Here is a 21605-nt window from a genome sequence, read left to right on the forward strand (position 1 = left end):
AGATTCTAAACAACTTCATAATATTAAGTTGAGCAGTTTCTCTGCAATTATCTTACTCTGTAACTATTAGGGAAAGTTTTACTTTAGTAGGGTTGATCCAACCAAAGTAGGATTGATCTTTGGCCACATCAGGTTGAGCACTAAACAGTATTATTTTTTAAAGATTAGACTGTGTCATCAGGTGAAGGGTTAGTGGGAGACTGGAGTATTGTAATGAAAAAAAAAAAAGTCAAGTTAATCACTGAGGCTAGGATCTGCTCCGATTAGGGCCTGTGCCAATTTCTTGCTCTTCTCAAATAGAGTGAAGAGGCAGAACAACCATAATAATCTCAGTGCAAATCAAAGTCAATATAAAGATGTGATTTTTAAAAGGATATTTCTTGCATCAAAATAAATGAAGCTTATCAGTCTGAACATTTGATGCACAGCTTGGCTTACTTGACATGAAACATGATAGAAATCAATTTCACAGCTTAGTTCTGGAGTAAAATATTTACCTATGGTTTCCTCCATATTATCAATGCCATAAGACTAAGTTGTATTTTTTTTATATTTTATTTATTTATTTGACACAAGAGAGAGGTCACAAGTAGGCAGAGGCAGGCAGAGAGAGTGGGAGAAACAGGCTCCCCACTGAGCAGGGAGCCCGATGCAGGGCTCGATCCCAGGACCCTGAGATCATGACCTGAGCCGAAGGCAGAGGCTTAAACCACTGAGCCACCCAGGCGCCCCGACTAAGTTGTATTTTAAAAACTATTATGAAACATCAACCAGTGCATAGGAACATCAAGTAGAGCCATGTGTATGATGGTGACCCATGACTGTGACTTAGTCTTATGTGTTAGCATCCACTCTCATCCAAGAAGCAACAGTCTGGACATATTCCCTATTACTCCAACAGAATGGTTTGATCTGTATTTTTTTGCAATATTTTTGTATTTTTTAGTTTGCTTCACTGGTAGATATTTATAGGCAAGGACACAATAGGTTTTAGCTTCCTCTGAAAACTATTGTCACTGTTCCTAAGCTTCAGCCAGAGTAGAAAAAGGAAGTCCTCTGGGGATGAGAAGCACTCTGACCTGACCCAAGCTCAATAAAAATGGAGCAAGGCAAGAGAATTTGAGCGTACTCTGCCTTTAAGGCCTTGTCTTCCTAAATTCTGGACTGTCTTCCATAGCGGGGAAAAACAGCAAGTCAACCTTTCTAGGCTACTGGGAATATGCCAGGAGTTAGAATTTTGATTTCAATTTTTTCCTTTGAAAATAGCATTTAGTGTTTGAAAGTTTAGCATTTAGTGAAGTGATTTAGGTATTCATCTTTGATTTCAATGTTATCCTTTGAAAACAGCATTTAGTGTTTGAAAGTTTAGCTTTAGTGAAGTGATTTAGGTATTCATCTTTACAGGGCCGAAAAGCTAACCCCACTTTCTCTAGGAGCCCCAAAGACCCTAAACATGGTATATTTCATCATTATTAGAAATTTTTTAAAAATGTGAACACTACCATGCACTGTTCAAATTGGGTCTGTATGTGTAGGTTAAAGTTGAAAATGCATTAAGGGTCAGATTTCCTTTTGGTCAACCTCCAGGTGATCTACCTCTTGCCCATTGTAAATGAAAATATATTGACTCAGTTCTCTGAACCCCCTAGGTGATTAATTATTGGAATGATTGGATGCAAAGGTCTTTACAAAACAATAGTCCCGGGGCGCCTGGGTGGCTCAGTGGGTTAAGCCTCTGCCTTCGACTCTGGTCATGATCTCAGGGTCCTGGGATCGAGCCCCACATTGGGTTCTCCACTCAGCGGGGAGCCTGCTTCCCTGCCTCTCTCTCTGCTTGCCTCTCTGCCTGCTTGTGATTTCTCTCTGTCAAATAAATAAATAAAATCTTAAAAAAAAAATAGTCCCATGCTACCTACAGTGGAATATGTAATTAACTGAATCAACCTGTATTTTTTCTTCTTCATCTCATCTGAAGCTCATGTTGGCCCCCTTGCCTTCATGCAGTGCACAGTATATTAGCCATTTATGAAAAATCTAGTGGTTAAAAACGTTTCTTTTAGTCAAAAGAAAGGAAGTCAGTTAGAAGAGATCTCGTTTTTTAAAATATCATTGATTTTCCTTTAGAATCATCTTGAGAGTCAAATGCCTCTCTGTTTTTTTAACCAGAGCTCAGTGGGAGATGGTCCTTATGAGGGCACCCTCCTGGATTGTCCTATATGAGAAAATTGTGTAAAGTTTGAAATTCAAGGAGGGGGGCTTTCTGAGCCATAAGGTATACATGGTGCCAGGAGAAAGATGTGTTTCTTGGTAAATTCAGCTTACTAAGAAAGACAGAGACATAAGTGTCTAGCTGTGTCAGGAAAAAGAAGGAAAAAATCTTCTATAAAGTTTCATTGTGATTAGGTAGGGCTGAATACTGGCAAGCTCAAAAAGCTACTCACAAGCACTGTTGAATCTTCTTAGCCTCAGCTGGGAGGCTCAGAGGTAATGTTTATACAGGGAAGAGAAGCAGTATAGTCATGTTACAGAGTGAACTAGTGTCTGGGTCAGAAATAGAACTCCTTGCTGCCAATGCTGTGTTAAGTCCCAGCACCACACCCTTACTGCTAGACAGCAAAGGTGCTATGTGTTCGAGCAAAGCAGAACTATGAATAGGGCCTTAGTGGCAGTTTTCCCATGCCCTGTCTTCAGGATTGAGACTGTAATGCTTTCTTGTCTGTGGTCCTTTCTCTCCCACAGGATTTGGTTACTCAAAACAGCAAAGTAGAAGTGCCAGACTGCCTGTTGTTGGTGTAGTGTATACGTTCTGGGAGATGTAAAACTGAATGGAAAACTAGGGAGACAAATTTCACCTATTTGAAGCACACCAACTTGGGAAGTACAAATAATAGCCAGTAAGCTAGAAGTATGCTGTGTAAAAAGGTCATCAGTAGGCAGAGTCGAGGGGCTCTGAATTCAGGCAAAAAGACATCTGTCATGAAAACATTTTCCAAATAATCCTATTGGCAGTACTTATTGTAAAAGGCAGATGCAAGCAGGTTATAGTGAATGAAGCTTTGCTTTAATATTAGGGATTTTTCAGTCCCTTAATTTTTTTTAGATTATATAATTATGTTAGAGTAATATTTTTTACTCTCTTGATTTCTTTTAACGATTAAAAAAATGGCATCCAGACTAATGGGTAGTGAGTGGTAGGTGTTAAAAAAAAAAACTGGTTTAAGCAGTTGAGAGGTTTGCCATTCTCTTTTTCCTTCTGCCATCCCATTGGTGAAAGAATTTGTAGAAACTTGGGTCTACAGTTCTTAAAGAGGGATAGAAACCACATTAACCGAGATTTTTCAGATTCTTCCTGTTTTTGCAGATCAGCTTCAGTGACCTCAAACATAGTGATTGCATACTGTTCTTTCTGAGAACACTGGAAGGAATGAGGTGAAGCAAAGTAGTAGAGAGGATGAGATTTGAGGAATTGTGAACCAGAAAAACCTCTCAAGGCCCTAAATACAAATTAGATAGCAGCACTGACCTCCCTCGATCAAGGTCCTCTTTCTTTCACCTTTTCTTCTCCTCATTCTCTCAGTTCTTCAGTTTTAATTTCATTGCTACTTTCTTTCCCATCTCCTCATTTGCTCTTCTTATCTATTTTTACTTTTTCCCTGTCTGTTTTTTTCCCCCCTTTTGGACCTTACTTGGTCAAGTTTCCCATTGTACTTTGCTTTTACTATCAAGGTTGATTATGGCAAACACTGAGTGGGGCCTATGGGATGAAATGGTCAAGAAAGAATATGAGAGGCACTCCATAAAGATTTCTGAATGAGAATTGAGTTATAGGAAGTTTCCAATCTTAACTTGAGAACTTTAGCTATTAAAAATGACAACTCTCTGATACACATCCCATAAGTCATCTCTCCAAGGCCATTTCTCTCTTTAGGCACTGCAGCAAGTGAAATTTTTTCTCAATCCAAACATTGGTTGAAATAACTTCAGGCCTCTATATCTCAGGCAGATTCCTCACTCCACTCCCTTCTTTGTTACATAGAGTGGCCCTTTGACCTGTTTGCTGGGAGTTGGAAGGAAAGAGTAATGTAAGGTGGAATCACTTCAGAAAAATGCCTTTCACATTTTAAAATATAATCATGTGAAAATCCATTATTGGTTATATCAGGGAGCAAAGACCACTTTTACTCCATATCCTCCTCATTGAAAATAATTTATTCAGCAGTTACTTGTCCATAGTGTATTATAAAGAATTTTAAAGACAGTTCCTATGGCAGCTGTTAACATAGAAAGTCAAAAAGATTTCTATAGGGGCACCTGGGTGGCTCAGTGGTTTAAGACTCTGCCTTCGGCTCAGGTCATGATCTCAGGGTCCTGGGATCAAGCCCCGCATTGGGCTCTCTGCTCAGTGGGGAGCCTGTTTCTCCCTCTCTCTCTGCCTGCCTCTCTGCCTACTTGTGACCTCTCTCTCTGTCAAATAAATAAATAAAATATTAAAAAAAGATTTCTATATGCAAGCTAGAACAATGTTGATCTAGATACCCAACAGGATGATCAAGTTAATGACTGCCACATGTATAAACAGTGGCAAGCAATGGGCAGGTAACCAACTCATCAGATCAGAAGCATATAGTGGGGCAGAGGGTTGGTCCTTTAAGTGAAATCTACTTTTACATTTCACTTGTAGTCAGCCAGAAAAGGTTTTATTGATTAGGGCCAATTTAGGAGCTGAAGGCATGAAAGTAATGGATTGGGCTATGGGAAGGGGAGATGAAAACATCCTAGGCTAAGCATCTAAAAAGAGGGAACTACAATCTGCAAGCAGGAAATTCTGAGATTTTTATGTGAATTATCACCTTGAAAGACTATGTAATATGGTGAAAAAATATTTTCACCAGAAGCTTTAATTAACTGAGCGATCTTTGCTTTTTGAACTCATGTTTTAGAAGAAAAGTGAATCAATAATTTACTTCAGAAGTTTAATCATAACTTCTTTAAGAGCATGTCCTGGAGGTGCCATATTGACCTGTAGTCTTGTGAAATAGAACTAATATTCAGACAATGAAGTTTATTAGTATTGGAAGGGAAACAATATAATTTAGATTAGTGTAACAATCCTTTGGTTAGGAATAAAAAGCCTGAGTTCTTGTTCTGACATTACCACTTACCCATTCTTCTAATTCTGACATTGTAATTTTAAATTACACAAGCTTCAGGTTTTTTCTTCTGTAATATGGTGATAAATTATTTTTTTGCCTACCTTATGGTGTTCTTAAGGGAATCAAAACACGTTTTTGAAAGTTAAAAAATTCCACACACATTTCAAACTATTAGTGCTGTTTTAACTATCAGCGGTCTGTTTTCCCATCCCATCGCCCCTCCCTGTTTAGGCTCTCAAGCAACCAATATCTTATTCCTGTTCGTTGCAATGCTGCATATAGTATTGCCTTTATTATATTAAGTGTGATATCTCCCAGTCTTGCAACATACTCGTATAGTACCTTTTGACATATGGTTTGTGTTCAAAACGTACTTGTCAAACCAAGCTGAACGTGCATATTGTTTCTAGTCTGGGTAGACAAGATATCTTTTACTCCACAGAAATGAATGGAAGGCAGATTTGATTATTCATTCCATCTTGTCTCCCATAGGAGGAAAATATTTCTTACCAGTCTCTAGTCTCAAAGTGGTGAACCCTGCAGCCAGCAGGCCTTCTGAAAAACAAAAACAAAAACAAAAACAAAAAATCCATGGGTGACAGAAGATTCGTTGACTTCCAATTTCAAGATTTAAATTCAAGCTTCAGACCCAGGTTAGGCAATGCTACTGCCAATAATACTTGCATTGTTGATGATTCCTTCAAGTATAATCTGAATGGCGCTGTCTACAGTGTTGTATTCATCCTGGGTCTGATAACCAACAGTGCCTCTCTGTTTGTCTTCTGCTTCCGCATGAAAATGAGAAGTGAGACTGCTATTTTCATCACCAATCTGGCCCTTTCTGATTTGCTTTTTGTCTGCACTCTACCTTTCAAAATTTTTTACAATTTCAACCGTCATTGGCCTTTTGGCGACACCCTTTGCAAGATCTCTGGGACTGCATTCCTCACCAACATCTATGGGAGCATGCTATTCCTCACTTGTATTAGCGTGGATCGTTTCCTGGCCATTGTCTATCCCTTCCGATCTCGTACCATTAGGACAAGGAGGAATTCTGCCATTGTGTGTGCTGGAGTCTGGATCCTAGTCCTCAGTGGTGGTATTTCAGCCTCTTTGTTCTCCACCACTAATGTCAACAATGCAACCACCACCTGCTTTGAGGGCTTCTCCAAACGTGTCTGGAAGACTTATCTGTCCAAGATCACCATATTTATTGAAGTTGTTGGTTTCATCATTCCTCTGATATTGAATGTCTCTTGCTCTTCCGTGGTGCTAAGAACCCTCCGCAAGCCTGCTACACTGTCTCAAATTGGGACCAATAAGAGAAAAGTGCTGAAGATGATCACAGTGCATATGGCAGTCTTTGTGGTATGCTTTGTACCCTATAACTCTGTCCTCTTCCTGTATGCCCTAGTGCGATCCCAAGCCATTACCAATTGTTTGTTGGAAAGATTTGCAAAGATTATGTACCCAGTCACCTTGTGTCTTGCAACTCTGAACTGTTGCTTTGATCCTTTCATCTATTACTTCACCCTTGAGTCTTTTCAGAAATCCTTCTACATCAATACCCATATCAAGATGGAGTCCCTGTTTAAGACTGAAACAGCTCTGACCACAAAGCCTTCCCTTCCAGCTATTCAAGAAGAAGTTAGTGATCAAACAACACATAATGGTGGTGAATTGATGTTAGAATCCACCTTTTAAGTAATGAGAACTGTCTTTAGGTGTAGATATGGTTTTTCTTATGATTTTTCCTATGGTATGAATAAGACAGTTTGAAGCTAATGATACTGAAAATACATTAATGTACTGAATACTGTCAGATACATTTATTTGAATGTTTATTGTGCATATGCTGTTTTGTTCAATAATTATAGGTCAGGTCTAATTACAACAACCAAAAGAGATAGACAAACTCTTCTGCTGGGTTGTAATTTCATTGCACCACATTATATAAGTAGCCAGCCAGTGACCTTGACTTTAGTGATATGGAGATGATTTTAAAAATTTTAATAAAGGTATTTCTACTTTGATAATTTGATAATTTGGTAATTAGGTTGGGCCTATAAATATGGAACAAATTCAGGGATTATTTAAAAAAATCTTTGTGTTACTACTGATACATGTTAGTCTTTTTTTTCCTTTTTTGTATTGTCATAGAGTATATTTTAACACAAGAACATATTTTAGCCCAACATTATTAATAAGAAATGTATTAAATTTTAAAAAGCTGGCAAAATTTATTATATATATTTTGAAAGTAGAAACATAAATTGTGTTTGCCTGAATATGGATGTGAAGAAACAAAAGTAACTGGATTTACACATTTGTAGTTCCCAGCAGAGTCAGTTTTTTTATCTTCATTTTTTATACTACATTAAGATTTTAATATGAAACCTCAAATCCAGAAAGCTGCTAAATGTGTGCCCAAAATAATTACAAAATAGAAAATCAAATAAAACAAAAGGTATCCATTAAAAAACTAGCAACACCAATATTTTTTCTTAGAATTTCCAATTATCTTTCTTTTGAGAGACTGATTCTATAAAATATTCTTCACACAAAACTTTGGAGGACAATGCAGCCAGAATACTGATGCATTTGTGCCCAGGTCAGGAGCACATTGAAAACAACAACAATAGCAACATATTAACAAAAAATAAAACAATAAAACACATGGAAAAATCTTTCTCAAAACTTTCTTAATATTTTTTGAGGGTTGAGAGTAGAGATCTATAACTTTAAATCACTTTTTCTTTCATATTAAGTTTTGGAACACAATGTAGCCAGATTGTTGCTGAAATTGTGAGCAGGTCAGGAGCATATTGAAAAAAACACATAAACCAGCCCAAACCAATACAACAAAACTCAGAAAAAAAACTACAAAACAATAAAAACAACAAAAAATAATTCCTAACAGTTGCATTTACATTTTATTTATTTTCGAAGTTCTGTAAAATTAAAAATATTGTACCACTTGTGTGAAAATTTGAAGTACAGTACAGGTAGAAATCTGCTAAATTTGTGTCCAAATCAGGACCAAATTCAGTGAAAAAAAGAACCCATAAAACAACTCATTACAAAACAAAACACAAAAATTTAGAACTTATATATTTTTTTGGACATTTGTAATACTTAAAAAAATACCATGACTTTCATATGATGTTTTGGATCAAAATGCAGTTAGGAAGCTGCTAAACTGGTGCCTAGCTCAGGAGCAATTAAAATCAATATTTACAAATATACAAAAGAGGATAAAACATTTTTATAATTCGCTTAAGCAATAAAAGAAATAAAATAATCTTTAAAATGTTTTACCCTTTATTGGATGAAATATAGATTTAAGTATATTAAGGCATGTAAATAGAGCTTCTGAGCACAATATAGCTTGAAAGATGCTACATTTGTGCTCATGTCAGAAGGAATGAAAATATATTCCCTTATCTACATTCCTCACACACACACACAAGACAAAACAATTAAAATGTTGCAAAGCAATAAAACATTCTTAAAATGTATATTGATTAATTTTTAAAATATTTGGATGATATGGCAACTTAAAAATGTTAAGACTTTTAAAATAAATCTTCCAGGAACAATGCATCTTATAAGTTGTTAAAACTGTACCAGGAAGTGATTAAAAACAAAACAAAACAAAACCCCAAACCCCATAAAACAATAATAGAAAAGGTAAAAATTTTAAACAGTAATCAAATTCTTAAAATTCTCAGTAACCTTTGTTTTTCTTTCTGATGATATATAGATTTAAAAATAATAATTTTTAAGTTTAAAACATATGAGTATAAGGTAACTTAATTTTTTTCTCACATGAATCCTTTATATTTTATTTTAATTCCAGTATAGTTAACATATAGAGTGTTATATTTGTTTCAGGTGTATAATACAGTGATTCAGCAGTTCTATACATCACCCAGTGCCCATCACAAGTGCACTCCTTAATCCCCATCACTTATTTCACTAATACCTTCACCCACCTCCCCTTATATGAATCTTTTAAATCAAATGTTACCATATTTATAAATCCCTATCATTAATGGAAACCATCCAACATTTTTATAACAATTGATTAATTATGAATTACTATTTTCTCCTCATATTAACATTTGCTAATGTAACATTCTCCAACAACTCTATAACCCTTACTGAATGAGGAGAATGTCTTTATTGTGATTCTGTAAATCAAAAGTATCCATGCTGAGAACAGAATTTTTGGATGTTCCAACACTAAATCCTAACTTAATATTCTTTGTTGATGAGTCTTATATTAAAGAAAGAAATAAAAGAGCAATACCAGGCTTGGCATACAGTAAATTGCTTAGTTTCTTTTGTAAAATCTGTCTCCTTACCAGGATACAAATGAATAAATCTGAGCTTCGGTTAGGGACTCATTGAAAAAAAATGCTAAAACAATAGAACAATAATAAAACTAAACTTTCAAAAATGGCATACTTTTTCTTTGTGGTCTAAAGTTCTAAAAAATAATCATGCATTATGTTGTCTTGTGAACACATTATACATAGAATATATAAGCATTAGGTTCAGTTCAATGACATTAGGTTCAGTTAAGCTAGGTTCATTTGTTAGGTTATGTTGTAAGATCAAATTAGTAATCAAAGTATGAATAATCTTTTGGTTTTTTTAGTGTTCTTTCTTTCCCACTTGTAGAGTAGAAACTGTATGTAACCTTTTATTTGTGCTCTTGGCTCTCAAAATTATAAAATTTTAGGATTATGACACCAAAGAGTTTAATGGGATATATTAATCAGGTTGACATAAAATATATCAATAAATCAGTCTCCTTTTGCATAATTTCCATATTTAGCTGTGTTTAATTTTCCATATTTCAATTTATTTTAATTGATTTCAATTTTTGTAGTTAATATAACTTGCTAATAATAAAAACTTTTGTCATATGAACAATGTAACCAAAAAATGTATAACTAAATATAAAATTGATTTTTATTTTACACTTAAAAACAAAAGTAATAATTCAGCTTTAATTACAGCTTGGATTTCAAATGTTCATCAAATTTAATAAATATGTTTGGATTATCTAGTAGTTATACTTTGGTCAACTATTTATTTAACTTTGCCTTTATTTGTAGGCACCCAATGCCATTTTTCCTTTATCTTCCCTCCATCCTTCAAGATAGAATTTATTAGGGTATATTTGTACTCGAGTCAATTCCAATACTTTGTTTATCAGGCCATCTAAAGACTAATGCAGAATTGTAAATGGCAAACTCCTTGGTGACTTTTCAGGAATCAAGCTGAAAGATTAACTTCTACCTTCTCTGACTTGTCCAATTTGGCTTTGATTTATTTGGGGTTTCCTGCCAACCTGATTCTTGAATTGATTTCTCAGATTTGATTAAATTCCCTAGGACTCCAGAAAGGCGTCCTGGAGAAAGTCAAGGGAAAAAGACATCTGAAAACAATGAGATGATTTTGGAGCTGGATAGCTGACTGATCAATAACTGGTGGTTATTGATTATTTGTTTTTTTTATAACAAATAGCTTATTTGTTTTTTTATTTGGTTATTTGTCTTTTTATAATGAAAAAAATATTTGTCTTTTTATAACAGACAAAAAGCTGTTTTAAATAAATAAATAAAAAGCTCTTTTAAAAATTATAATAAAAAGCTGTTTCAAATATTCTAGAGTCAGAGTAGGGAAAGCTCAAAACAAACAGATAACCAAGTTAAAAAGTAATGACAGATGGTAAGTGTTATAGAAAAGAGAGAAAAATAAAGGTGATGACATACCTGGAACCAAATCTCAGGCTCCACAGTAGGCCTAGATTAAAACTTTAAAGAGCATAAGCATTAAAAAGGGAAAGATGCCTCTCTATAAATAAATACAATTATTTTAATTAAGTTTATGCTGTATTTATCAATGCATATATAGAAGTGTAAGAAAATTCTGATTTTAAAACATCACATTTCTTTGTTTTTTAAAAGGGTTATAAAGCCCTGAATTGTCCAAATTCTGTGATTCTGTGCTTAGTCTGTCTACCTTAGGGTATTTATGTTCTTGTCCAAGCCACAAAGTCCTCAAAAGGCTAATGAAGACCCAAGTCAAAGCAACTTCCAGTCAGCAAAGCTGATCATGTCATGACCTCAGGCTTCATCCTGCAGCAAGAAGCTCGCTTGTTTTTCTATTTCTGTCTCTGTCTCCACCATTCCTTTCAGAAAAATTTGCTCCCTGAGCAAGATCTAAATGCTAACTCTGTGTTGTAATAAAGATGTTTGGACCGAAAGCTCAAATCTTGTTTTCATACTAAGCTTTTCTACTCACTGTGTAAGTACGGGCAAGTACCTTTCTCCCTCTATGCCTGAATTCCCTTATTAGTAAAATAAGTAGTTTGTTCTCAGTTATCTCTGAGGTCTCTGATAGTTTTAAGGCTGGAACTGTAAAATCATTGATGCTGAGCCAGAACTAACAGTACTTGTTAATAATGCTGATATAGATGATGTTGCTTACTAAGTGCCAGATACAGTATATGAGAGAGATTATATATATAAAATCTCTATATAATATAATATACAAAATATAATCTCTCTCTCTATATATATATGATTTTATTATTAGCCATATTCTACAGATAAGAAAATTGAGGCTCTACAAGCTGAAGAACAGTCATAGAGCTTTAAGTGGCAATCTGATTTGATCCCATTTCTGTATGTCATTAAAGTCTGTTTTCTTACCCAGTACTGCTTTGTTCAGCCTGGACCGAATCTTAGGCACAAGGGACACATTTTTTAATGCTGGAAATTCTGTCATTAAGGAGAAGAAGAGAGAGGCTTGGGGAAAAGAAATCTTTCTAAGTTTTCTAGATAACATTCCACAAAAGTGGCTGCTTATTCCCACTTATAAGACCAGAAAGAGTTTGAATAACAATGACAATATCAATTAATGTATTTCAAATGGTCAATGTGCATCAGGATATAGCACACAAAATCTCCTAACCTCATTTTTAAGATGATAAAACTGAGGCTTAGGAAGTTTAAGTAACTTTGCCAAAGTCATGCAGCCAATCAGTCAGTGACAGAACCATGACTTGTATGCAGTCTGTCTGATTCTAAGCACCCAGTTACAAAAATAACTGTTCTAATATATAATAACAGCTACATTTATTGAATGTTTACTGTATGTCAGGCACTGTGCTTTATGTATATTTTCTCTTTTAATCTTTACAACAATCATAAGAGGTAGGTACTTTTATTATCTTTCTTTACAAATGAAGGAAATGAGACACAGAGTTAAGCAACTTGCCCAAAATCTCATAGTTATTAAGTGGGTCTTTATGAAATCTAATGCCTAACCATGTTAGGACTACCCAAGATAAGGCTCTTATCTATTGTCCAACCTCATCTCTTATTATTCTTTTTCATACTTGAACTCCAGGTACGTCTGCCTTCTTTCCGTTCCTTTAATAAATGAAGCTCATTTTTGTCTTAGAGCCTTTGCCTTTGATGTTATCTCTGTTTAGAATAGTTTGACACCATAAGAGACTATAGACTCTGAAAAACAACCTGAGGGTTTTGAAGGGTCAGGGTGGTTGGGGGAACAGGTGGTGGGTAATAGGGAGGGCACGTTTTGCATGGAGCACTGGGTGTTGTGCAAAAACAATGAATACTGTTATGCTGAAAAAAAATAAATAAAATGGGGAAAAAAAAGAAAAAAACAAAAAAAAACGAGAATAGTTTGACACTAGGTATTCTTGTGGGTGGCTCTTTGTCGTCATTCAGGTTCAGATGTCACCTCTTCAGAGTGGTCTTTCCTGGTCATCTAATCTATAATAGATATGCCATTACTATTGTCACTGCACCCTATTATAATTTTCTTCAAGGCACTCTCTAATATTCTTCTGTTTAATTCATTTGTTTAGTGTCTGTCTACATCATTTTCTATAGGATGTATGTTCCATGAAGACAGTGATAATGTTATTCTATTTCAGTACAATATCTAGCATATAGTAGACACTCAAGTGATATTTGTTGAATAAAAAAATTGGTAGATCTGAAATGGGAAACCAAGACTGTATGACTTTAAGGCCCTTGCTATATACTGTTTTGACCTTCCATTTATCCTTTGAGACTTCTTTCCCTAAAGTGCAGCACCTTTTTCAATTGCTTCATGCTGACTTTCATTAGAACCTGAACATTGAAGAGTAAGATGTCTGACTTTTAGAAAAAAATTGGCAAAATAGAAACTTAATTTCCTAAAGAGGCTACCTTAATTACCTTATCATCTTTTACTTCTGAGGGCTTTTTTTTTGTAGAATGTAGGATGCAAGAATATCTTTCCAGATATTCAAAGAAGAGCTCAGAGAAAGGAAACAAATCTTGAGCATGTTTAAGTTATATTCTGGTCCTACGCAAATAACTCCACCTTTTGTTTTGCAGTGTCCCCTCATTTAACTTGTACTTTCTGGCACTTTGCTGACACTTCTGAGTTATACATTAGACTGGAGCATTTAGTTCCTATGGCATGTCACATGTCACACTCAATAGAAAGTTGACTACAAGGATGTATCTTGTTACTGGTGATTCTGAAAAATCTCCCATTACTTTCAACACACATTCCCTTGGTTGATTTTCAGTTTGTTTCTTTATTAGAAACCACTGTCTAGCCATTGAGAGGACATGTTTTTAATAAAAAAGAAAAAAAATAAGAGGGAGGGAAAAGTTCTATGTGATTGGATGCCATCCAGGCGGTACATACATAGCTTTAACTGTAATGGAGTATAATAGCAGCCTTTTTCTAGTAGGATCTGCGGCCAATACTCACAGTTTTCTCTTTGCAGTTTTACTGGGAGAAGTCTGTGCTGGCTTCTCATAAAATGTACTGCTATCATCATCTGCCAAGACGCTAACTGAAAAGATCCATTATTTTTGATATTTAATACCTTATAAATTATATGGAGATTGTGTTGACTGACATGGACATCTGGAAAGATGGTCAGAAACTTTTTTCCTAGGTCAGGTAAGACTGAGTGAATGCCTGTTTCTTCATCAATGACCAATTATGCATTCATAGAGAAAACATTTCTTCTCAGCCTCTGGGCAGTTAACCTCAGAGGACCTGGGATGGCTGGATTTGAATAAGGAGATGCAAATGAGCAGTAGCTGTTTGGAATTTATAAGTAAAATGTATAGCTGCCTGTTCTTTAATAGAGGTGAATTATGAACTGGTCAGGGCTTGAAGGAGAGAAAAATCCTATCTTGTTTAAGCAGACCTGAATGTGTTTTCAGAGGTTTTTCTCAATTCCATATTGGCTCTCTCTGCAGACCAGAGAAGGTGTTTTGCTTTTGAACTCTGACCAGGAATTACCTAGTTTCTGACAAATGTATCCCACTTTACTCCTAGACTCATCTCAAGAAGAATAAAATGAAGGTTGTGAAACTAGTAATGGTGTCTGGTTGGTTACGAAGACATGTATTTCACTGTTAATTTAACTGCTTGTTTCCCGCTAAAACACTTGCAGTTATGTTTCTGTCCACAGCTTTGGTTTGTTCTAGGTCATTATTGGCTTCATGTTAAGGTCTTCATTAGTGGAGTGCTTGACACACCTCCCTCTAAAGCAGAGCATGGCTGGGGTTTAGCTGTTTCCCAAAAACAGATTTTCAATGAGCTGTTTACTGTCTTTGTCTGTCACAAATGGTATGCCTTCTCTAGACAGTGAGCAGCGGCAGAAGCTATAGAAGGGGAAAAAAGGGTGAATGAGAAAACCCTTCCACTAAGTAAAGAACAAGGCACAACAATTAAAGCTAATAAAAATGAGCATCATTAATGTTATATACAAAGATAATGGTAACCATAAATCAAAACCCACTAATAAATATGCAAAGAATAAAGAGAAAGAAATCCAACTATATAAGTGAAAGGAGAGAAAAACAAGAAGGAATCAGAGAAAATCCTCAGAAACAATCATAAAACAAGTAATAAAATACTGTATCTATACTATCTATACTACTATATCTTTTTTTAATTAATTAATTAATTTTTTTTAACTTAACAGTATTCATTGGTTTTGCACAACACCCAGTGCTCCATGCAATATGTGCCCTCCCTATTACCCACCACCTGGTTTCCCCAACCTCCCACCCCCACCCCTTCAAAACCCTCAGGCTGTTTTTCAGAGTCCATAGTCTCTTATGGTTCGCCTCCCCTTCCAATTTCCCTCAACTTCCTTCTGCTCTCCATCTCCCAATGTCCTCCACGTCATTTGTTATGCTCCACAAATAAGTGAAACCATATGATACTTGACTCTCTCTGCTTGACTTATTTCTTTTTTTAAAGATTTTATTTATTTATTTGACATAGAGAGATCACAAGTAGATAGAGAGGCAGGCAGAGAGAAAGAGAGGGAAGCAGGCTCCCTGCTGAGCAGAGAGCCCAATGCGGGACTCGATTCCAGGACCCCGAGATCATGACCTGAGCCAAAGGCAGCAGCTTAACCCACTGAGCCACCCAGGTGCCCTATACTACTTTATCTTTACTAGATATAATACTATCTATACTATTTATAGCAATAAATACTATATATCAATAATTACTTTGAATGCAAATGAACTAAATGCTCCTATCAAAAGGCATAAGGTGACTGAATGGATAAAGGAATTAAGACCCACCTATATGCTGTCTAAAATGTACTCATTTTGACCTAGAGACACTTGCAGATTGAAAGCTAGGGGATGGAGAAATGCTAATCATGTAAATGGAAGTGAAAGAAAGTTGGAGTAGCAATACTTGCATTGGACAAAATAGACTTTAAAATACACCAGAAGAAACAAAGAAGGACACTATATAATCATAAGGGGATAATCCAACAAGAAGATATAACAATTGTAAATATTTAGAAAACATGGGAACATAAGAATACATAAAACAGTTAATAAGAAACAAAGGAATTAATTGGTAATAGTACAGCAACAGTGGAATTTAGCACAACACTTATATCAATGGACAGACCATCTAAACAGAAAATACACAGGGAAAAAATGGCATTGAATGACACACTGGAACAGAAGGATTTAACATATATTCAGAACATTCCATCCTGTAACAGCAGAATAAACATTCTTTTCAAGTGCACAAGGAACATTCTCCAGAATAGATCACATATTAGGCCTCAAAACAAGCCTCAACAAATTCAAGAAGATCAAAGTCATACTATGTGCTTTTTCTGACCACAACACTATGAAACCAGAAGTCAATCACAATTAAAAACCTGGAAAGAGCACAAATACACAGAGGTTAAATAACATGGTACTAAACTGTGAATAGATGAAGTAGGAAATAAAAGAAAAAAATAAATATACACAGTGACAAATGAAAATGAAAATACAGTGGTCCAAAACTTTGGGATGCAGTATAAGTGATTCTAAGAGGAATGTTTATAACAATAGAAGACTTTCAAAAAAGCAAGAAAAATCTCAAATAACCTAAACTTACACCTAGAGAAACTAGAAAAAGAACAAAACACAAAACCTAAGACCAGCAGAAGGAAAGAAACAATAAAGATTAGATAGGAAATAAATGAGGTAGAAACTAAAAACAAAAACAAATACCAATAGAACATATCAATGAAACCAGGAGATGGGCCTTCAAAGCAATCAATAAAATAGATAATCCTCTAGCAAGACTTATCAAAGAAAAAAAGAGAAAGGACTCAAATAAAATCTCAACTCTCTCATATGAGAGAGGACAAATAACAACTAACACCATAGAAATACAGTTTTGTAAAAGAATATTATGAAAAACTATATGCCAAAAAATTGGACAACCTAGGAGAAATGGATGAATTCCTAGAAACAGAAAAACAAACAAAACTGAAACCGGAAGTAATAGAAAAATTGAAGGGACTGATAGCATGCAAAGAAATTAAACCAGTAATAAAAAAACTCCAAACAAACAACAGTCCAGAAACAGATGCCTTCACAGGTGAAGCCATGTTGCCAGACATTTAAAGAACAGTTAATGCCTATTCTTCTCAAACTATTCCTAAAAATTAAAAGGGAAGGAAAACTTTCAAATTCAGTCTATGAAGCCAAAATGACCCTGACACCAAAACCAGATAAATATACCACTATAAAAAACAACTAGAGGCCGATATCCCTGTTGAACACTGATGCAAAAATCCTCCACGAAGTACTAGCAAACCCATTCCAACAATACTTTAAAAACAATTTCCTAAAACCAAGTGGGACTTAATCCTGGTTTTCAAGCTTGGTTCAATATTTGCAAATCAAACAATGTGATACATCACATCAATAAAAGAAAGAACAAGGACCACATGATCATTTCAATACATGCAGAAAAAAATTTGACAAAGACAATATCTGTTCATGATAAAAACCCTCAACAAAGTAGGTTCAGAGGGAACATACTTCAACAACATAAAGGCCAAATAAAAAATTCCACAGCTAACAACAACATCCTTAATGGGGGAAACATTGAGAGCTTTCCCTCTAAGGTCAGGAACAATAAAAGCATGTCCACTCTCACCAATTTTATTCAACATAATACTGGAATTCCTAGCCACAACAACCAGACAACAAAAAGAAGTAAAAGACATCTAAATTGGTAATGAAGAAATAAAAATTTCACTATATGCAGACAACCTGATACTATATATAGAAAATCTGAAATAATTCAACCAAAAAATGCTAAAACTGATGAAAAAATTCAGGAAAGTCACAGGATACAAAACCAATGTACAGAAATTTGTTGCATTTCTGTACACCAATAATGCAGCAGCAGAAAGAGAAATTAAGCAAACAGTCCCACTTATAATTGCACCAAAAAAAAAATAAGATTCTTTGGAATAAACCTAACCAAAGAGGTGAAAGACCTGTACTATGAAAACTATACAATACTGATGAAAGATATTGAAGATGACACAAAGAAATGGAAAGGCATTCCATGCTCATGCATTAGAGGGGTAAGTATTGCTAAAACATCTATACTACTCAAAAAATTCTACATATTTAAGGCAATTTCTGTCAAAATACCCACAGCTTTTTCTTTCATAGAGCTGGAATAAACAATCCTAAAATACCCTGAATAGGGTATTTTACCACAAAAGACCCTGAATAGCCAAAGCAATTTTGAAAAAGGAAAGCAAAGCCAGAGGCATCACAATTCCAGATTTCAAGAAATATTGCAAAGCTGTAGTGATCAAAACAGTGTGGTACTGGTGCAAAAATGACACATATATCAATAGAATAGAATAAAATACTCCCAAATAAGCCCACAATTATATGGGCAATTAATCTTCAACAAATCAGGAAGTACTATCCAATGGAAAAAAGCAATCTCTTCAAAAAGTGCTGGGGAAAATCGACATCAACATGCAAAAGAAGGAAACTGGACCACTTTGTAAACCCATATACAAAAACAAACTCTTAGTGGATTAAAGACCTAAAGGTGAGACCTGAAACCATAAAACTAGAAGAGAACCCAGCAGTTATTTCCTTGACATTGGCTATAGCAACTTTTTTCTAGATAAGGCTCCTGAAGGAAGGAAAACAAAAACAAAAATCAACTATTGAAAGGGACTACATCAAAATAGAAAGCTTCTGCACAGTGAAGGAAAAAAATCAACAAAACTTAAAACAACTTACTAAATGGGAGTAGATATTTGCAAATGACATATCCAATAAAGGGTTAGTGTCCTAAATATATAATAAAACATAAAATTCAACACCCACAAAACAAATAATGTAATTTTAAAAATGAGCAGAAGATATGAACAGACATTTTTCCAAAGACATACAGATTGCCAACACACATATAGGAAGATGTTGAACATCACTTATATTCAGGAAAATGCAAATACAAACTACAATGAGATATCATCTCACTCCCGTCAGAGTGGTTAAAATGAAAAAACATAAGAAAGAAATGTTGACATTGATGTGTAGAAAAAGGAACATTCATACACAGTTGCCAGGAATGTGAACTGGTGCAACCACTCTGGCAAACAGTATGGAGGTTCCTCAAAAATTTGAAAATAAAACTACCCTATGATCTAGTAATTCCGTTAGTAGATATTGACCAAAATAATATAAAAACACAAATTCAAAGGAATACATGCACCTATATGTTTATTGCAACATTATTTACAATAGCCAAGATATGGAATCGACCTAAGTGTCTATTGATTGGTGATTGGATAAAGAAGAAGTGAATAAACACACACACACACACACACACACACACACACACACTGGAATATTATTCAGTCATAAAAAGCAAAATCTTGTCCTTTGCAATGACATAGATGGAAGTCAGACAAAGACAAATAACACATGATTTCACTCATACATGGAATTTAAGAAGCAAAGCAAATGTGCAAAGGGGAAAAAGGAAAGAGAAAAAGAGATAAATCAAGAAACAGATTCTTGGGGCACGTCGGTGGCTCAGTTGGTTAAGTATCTACCTTTGGCTCAGGTCATGATCCCAAGATCCTGGGATCGAGCCCCATGTCAGACTTCCTGCTCAGTTGGGAACCTCTTTCTCCCTCTCCCTCTGTTCCTCTGCTCATGCTCTCTCTCTTTCATTTTATCTCAAATAAATAAATAAAATCTTAAAAATAAGAAACACACTGTGGGTTTTTCATAGATGGCTTTGATGATATTGAGGTATGTACCCTCTATCCCTACACTTAAAAGAGTTTTAATCAAGAAAGGATGCTGTACATTGTCAAATCTTTTTTCAGCATCTATAGAGAGTATCATGTGGCTCTTGTTCTTTCTTTTATTAATGTATTCTATCAAATTGATTGATTTGTGGATGTTGAACTAACCTTGCAGCCCAGGAATAAATCCCACTAGGTCATAGTGAATATTTTTTTTAATGAACTGTTGGATCCTATTGGCTAGTATTTTGGTGAGAATTTTTGCATCCATGTTCATCAAGGATACTGGCCTTTAATTCTCCTTTTTGATGGGATCTTTGTCTGGTTTTGGGATCAAGGTAATGCTGGCCTCATAAAATGAGTTTGGAAGTTTTCCTTCCATTTCTATTTTTTGGAAAAGTTTCAGGAGAATAGGTATTAATTCTTCTTTAAATGTTTGGTAGAATTCCCCTGGGAAGCCATCTGGTCCTGGGCTCTTGTTTGTTGGGAGATTTTTGATGACTGCTTCAGTCTCCTTGGGGAAAAACTGAGAGCTTTCCCCTAAGATCAGGAACACTATGTTATTCAACATAGTAGTAGAAGTCCTAGCCTCAGCAATCAGACAACAAAAAGAAATAAAATGCATCCGAATCAGAAAGAAGAAGTCAAACTCTCACTCTTTGCAGATAATATGACACTTTATGTGGAAAACCCAAAAGACTCCACTCCAAAACTGCTGGAACTTACACAGGAATTCTGTAAAGTGTCAGGATATAAAATCAATGCACAGAAATAGGTTGCATTTCTATATACCAACAGCAAGACAGAAGAAAGAGAAATTAAGGAGTCAATCCCATTTACAATTACACCCCAAACCATAAAATGCCTAGGAATAAACCTAACCAAAGAGGCTAAGAATCTGTACTCAGAAAACTATAAAGTGCTCATGAAAGAAATTGAAGAAGACACAAAGAAATGGAAAAATGTCCCATGCTCATGGATTAGAAGAACAAATATTGTGAAAATGTCTCTGCTACCTAAAGAAATCTACAAATTTAATGTAATCCCTAGCAATATACCACAAATTTTTTTCAAAGAAATAGAATAAATAATCCTAAAATGTAAATGGGACCAGAAAAGACCCCAAATAGCCAGAGGAATGTTGAAAAAGAAAGCCAAAGGTGGTGGCATCACAATTCCAGACTTCAAGCTCTATTACAAAGTTGTCATCATCAAGATAGTATGGTACTGGCACAAAAACAGACACATAGATCAGTGAAACAGAATAGAGAGCCCAGAAATAGACCTTCAACTCTATGGTCAACTAATCTTCGACAAAGCAGGAAAGAATGTCCAATGGAAAAAAGACAGTCTCTTCAAAAATGTTGTTGGGAAAATTGGACAGTCACATGCAGAAAAATGAAACTGGACCATTTCCTTACACCACACACAAAAATAGACTCAAAATGGATGAAAGACCTCAATGTGAGATAGGAATTCATCAAAATCATTGAGGAGAATAAAAGCAGCAACTTCTTTGACCTCAGCTGCAGTAACTTCTTCCTAGAAACATCGCCAAAGGCAAGGGAAGCAAGGGCAAAAAATGAACAATTGGGACTTCATCAAGATCAAAACCTTTTGCACAGAAAAGGTAACAGTCACCAAACCAAAAGACAACTGACAGAATGGGAGAAGATATTCGCAAATGGCATATCAGATAAAGGGATAGTATCCAAAATCTATAAAGAATTTATGAAGCTTAACACCCACAGAATAATCCAATCAAGACATGAGCAGATATTTCT

The 21605-nt window shown here is 35.2% G+C and overlaps 1 protein-coding gene across 1 annotated transcript; it reads left to right on the forward strand.

The window, feature by feature from the left end:
• The first annotated feature begins 5744 nt into the window (after positions 1–5744).
• On the forward strand, positions 5745–6857 carry LPAR4 (lysophosphatidic acid receptor 4). The gene has a single exon (XM_045996502.1). The coding sequence runs from the start codon at positions 5745–5747 to the stop codon at positions 6855–6857; it is 1113 nt and encodes a 370-aa protein (XP_045852458.1).
• Positions 6858–21605: the final 14748 nt, after the last annotated feature.

The sequence above is a fragment of the Meles meles genome, chromosome X, assembly GCF_922984935.1.
Source record: "Meles meles chromosome X, mMelMel3.1 paternal haplotype, whole genome shotgun sequence".
Lineage (NCBI taxonomy): Eukaryota > Metazoa > Chordata > Mammalia > Carnivora > Mustelidae > Meles > Meles meles.